Raw genomic sequence first — 4,555 nt, forward strand, 5'->3', positions numbered from 1 at the left:
TTGAATCAAAGATGCTTCATAAACAAATCCATCAATGCTTTATTTAATAGTAACATACTATAATTGGATGGTAAATACGTTCATTTTATGAATTGGGTAATTTTGATGACTAAACTCAGTTTGATTCGCTCTTATCACGAGTCGACTACAGATCGAATGTCTACTTTTAATATTGTTGACATCATCTTACTCGAAGCTTCTAAGTTTTTCTCATTATGTGAATATTGTTGTCACTAGAGGGCTAGATACATCGTGAGTTTCACAGCTTGTATTGTAAGAACAGAAATAGAGAAGAAGAATTCGTCTTGTCAATTGGATTTTAAAGTAACTGAACCAGCCTGTGTGGACTTTTGACGTAAAAGAAAATTATTTGAAGCTTTGGTTACGACTGTGGTAACCAGTAGTGTAATGATTATTTACGTTTGACTTGTTTTCAATATATCATTATAAACCAAATGGATTTTGTGCTGTCCGTTTATTGCTGAAATTTATCGCCAACAAATCACAGAGACATACTGCAAAGAATCCGGCCCTTATACAAAAACCTGATAATTACTATAACAGATCATTTCTATTTCTGTATTGTTAACATATAAAGATCACTTAATGGATTAAGAAATAATAGATGTCATCATTTGCAAAGCTATGTTATACTTATTTATCTAAACATTACTTACACCTAACTACACGTGGATCTATATAAACACCTATCTATGTAAAATTGTACTCACTTTTTACAATGTCCAAGTTATCTAAAGAAAACCTCATTAACATCTTGCATTTATTCATCTCCAGGGAACCAAAAGGTGAAGGCGATGTTCTGACAAATCATTAGAAATATTGGTTTTAGAATTAACATAAAAGTAAATCATGACAGATGCCTACAAGTAAATATAGTTAGCAGAGCTTTCACAACAGAATTGAATTCACTAAATATTTGTAACAAAACAAAATATTTCATTAACAAATACATGACGTGCATGGGCGTAATAAATATTTGCATTTTTACTTTGATCACTCAACAATTTTGTAATTTGAATTTGTTGCATCACATAATAAAGTTCGATGACTATTTTAGATTTTTTATTACTTTTTTTTTACTTTTAATCACCTGTGTTCAAAAGTCGGTTGTAACAGCTTGAGTGTTCTATCAGATCTATTTGGGTGTATCACCGTATACTTCGTGAGATCGTATTGGGATAACGACCGAAAATGTAATTAACAGCGAAAGTGGATTTTGGGTTTTGCTCTAAGTATCATACAGTCGGTAGATTCTATATGTAGGGATTGCCAAGGTACTCAATAGGCATAATACAAATATGCATGTTAAACAATCAGAGAGTTTAACTTTAGCGGGTGATTGCCGCTCACTTTCATTTGTTTCTCTACCCAACAAGCCCAAAACAAGGCAAGAAACCATCGATAAGATACAAAACTAGAAAGTGACCAACCCATCAAATTGTTCATCTTTCTTCTTCTTGTTTCAGTCGAGATAACTCTACAACTACTTTGTCACCATCGTCAGTTTAAATTTAAATCCACCCTATGTGTTTTTGAGCAGTGCACGATGTTATCGCTTTGTCGTAATAACTAGTAATATTAAAAAAATCGTAATTATAATACAACCAATATTATCATTACCCCTTGAAGTTATCTTTTTAGAAAAATCTGGTGTTCCTTTAAAAAGCTTACGTGCAGAGTTAAACAGGAATTACCAGCCAATAATAAACGAACATTAGATGGTTGTAACATGTATAATACTCATTTAAAAACAACGTTTCGCCACTATTAACGTGGCATCATCAGGTATTCAGCACAATTGTATACGACACTTAAGTACACTCAGTTGGTGACATCAACCATATAACCTTGAGCTAGCGTAAGTATAAACCTACTCCTTGTGTTTTATTTATTAAAGGTTTGTATTCCTTTATTAAAATGGCTTATTTTATTTTTACGTTTATTTATATTTAAATGATATATTTTTTCTATCCCATTTTAGCTGTTTTTGAATTTTAAATGTTGTAAAGTGTGGGATACCTCCAACATTTATAGGTATAGTACTCAATGCTTTTTACACTATACAATCGGTGTCTTTAGGGAGCCAACCCCTATATTATGTATGAAGTGAAGGAGTAGAAAAAATCAATACACATATGTTAAATTTTAGTACACACATTCATAGAATACACTAACTTTCAGTGAGAGGAAAAAACGTTACAAAATATTTTGTAGATGTAAAATGATGTAGGGATGGCAGTGCCAAAAAGAATCTAAACAACAATATAGGTACGATACAGCTAGGTATAGATCATCCCTACATGACTTTCAATATTAAAATGTAATGTGATACTGTAAAATGCATACTTGACTTTAATATTACTGTAGTTGGAAGTTATATGTTCCTAATTGTTGATATGCAGTTTGTTTATCATAATATCATAGTCATGTCAGGGTAGGCATCAATGTAGTGCAGCTAACAGTCTAGGACTTAAGTACAAGGAAAACCAAACTGAGTCAAAACTAGTCTTGATTATTTACAGACTCTAGCTACGAAGTCGGTCGAATTGACCCTGAGCAAGCAAACAAAGTTAATATGCTAAGTAAAGAGCAAGAGAGGTTTGTGTGTGACATTTCTCCTGAGCAAACAAAGTCAATATGATGAGTAAAGAACAAGAGATATTTGTATGTGACATTTCCCCTGGGCAAACAAGTAGTCAATATGCTCAGCAAGAACGAGAGATGTTTGTGTATGTGACATTTGCCCTGAGCAAACGAAGTCAGTTTTCAGCAGCGTTTTAAGAGAAACATGTTTTATGTGACCTGATTCTGTCAAAACTAGTAGCTTGACAGTAAATGCTTTAATAAGTTCATATACCAAAATAACAACGAAGGAACGAAGGTGATACCTAAGCCTGCAAATATATTTGCTACATTAAATCAATCTCTATTGCACTGGCGTTTATATTGAAAAAGAAATAATCACCTAAATCTCGTAAACATTATTTTCAGATATATTCCTCTAAAACTTGGTGAATCATGTAATTTTAATGTATGTGATCAAGTTCTTGAACCACTGCAACTCTAAGTATGTTGCAAAAATGTTAATAGGGATTCTATTGAAAAGACAATTTTTTTATCAAATAAATCCGTATCACGTGGACTACATACGTAACAAGGTAAAATGTGTTACGTATTTACTTCTCATTAAGTTATTTTAGACTGTAAAATATAAATAGAAATACCATTTGTAATTTAAAAATATGTATTAATGATACTAAAAAAAGTGAAACAGTTAAAATGTATATAAATATTTAATTCTTTTATTAAAAAGAATATGCATTTTAACACTGAGTATTGATACTTAATTAAAACGAATAATTCAAAAGTCGTTTGTGCTTTTTAAATTAAATCAAAAATAAAACACCAGAGGGCGTGTATACTCACGAGAATGACGACGTTTTACGTATCGTTCCACTCTTTCTCTTTATGCTTGTAATTATCAGAAGATCAGAAAACAGGAATATACACCGTTCTTTCTTTGTACTAAGTGCACCCTAGTCAAGAAAACGAAAATTTCAAACTCACTTCTTTTCGCTTAAATTAAGCAGTAATTTTAACACCGCCATAACATGGAGTATACCTTATCTTTCTAGTCTTTTTATATTGGTTTCCAGTGGTTACCAAGTTTTTGTGTTGAACATCTGCCTGTGTCAGTTTACACGAAACTTATGATAAACTCTGACATTTTCAAGTAAAGAGAAAAAAAAAAGACATGAAAATTGCCTCTCAATATTTTAAGTGTTAATATTGATGCCCTTCTATGCAATACGTTTTCTTAAACTAGTTTCGTTTATCCATTATGATCAGAATTGCTCCAGTTTCTCTTTCTAATTCGTTAATCACATAATGAAAATAGTTAATTTCCTAGTAAAAATTTAATTTGATGTGTCAAAACTTTTTAAAGATAAATATTTACTTCAAACAGCAAATTTATCCGAAGTTCATTAATCAAATAATAAAGATGGAAAAATATTTGGAAACATATTTTCCTAGCAAGATTCACGGAGTAAGCTCCATTATCAGAGCAAATTTTCATGTTCAGCTCACTTGCTCTATATTTAATATATAAATTTCAGATATACTGCAACATGTAAGTTTCAGATATTATATGGTCAGTAAATTAGCATTTTTCACCTCATATTATCGAAGTGCTTAAATGTCAGTTTGAGTTCAAGTCCTTGGTGAGAATTTTTTTTAAATGTGGTACTTTTTGGAAATCCTGACATTTCCATAATTCATAAAAAATGTGATGAACCATTCAGCTTTTGTTCGAAAACCTAGTACAACAATTAAACTGTATACACAACGTACGACTCGTACAGAGTTACATAACGAAACTTATCACAACTATCACTTTCAAAATAATTAACGTTTAACACTTGTGATGAAACTAAATTATCATTAAATACTAAATCACTAAGTAGTTTCTTGAGATAATTAGTTTTGTTTGTTTGTTTTGAATTTCGCGCAAAGCTACACGAGGGCTATCTGC

The 4,555-nt window shown here is 31.2% G+C and overlaps 1 protein-coding gene across 1 annotated transcript in view; it reads right to left on the bottom strand.

Moving 5' to 3' along the window:
• Window positions 1-731: 731 nt before the first annotated feature.
• LOC106459769 (rho guanine nucleotide exchange factor 17-like) overlaps window positions 732-4,555 on the bottom strand; it is a gene marked incomplete at its 3' end in the record, with an annotated part of 218,802 nt that continues 214,978 nt past the window's right edge. The window contains exons 9-10 of the mRNA XM_022386309.1: window positions 3,448-3,557; window positions 732-820 (exon numbers count right to left, since the gene is read on the bottom strand). Coding sequence (XP_022242017.1) covers window positions 732-820; window positions 3,448-3,557 — 199 coding nt within the window. The remainder of the gene's footprint in view (window positions 821-3,447; window positions 3,558-4,555) is intronic.

This window comes from Limulus polyphemus, unplaced genomic scaffold, assembly GCF_000517525.1.
Source record: "Limulus polyphemus unplaced genomic scaffold, Limulus_polyphemus-2.1.2 Scaffold658, whole genome shotgun sequence".
Classification (NCBI taxonomy): domain Eukaryota; kingdom Metazoa; phylum Arthropoda; class Merostomata; order Xiphosura; family Limulidae; genus Limulus; species Limulus polyphemus.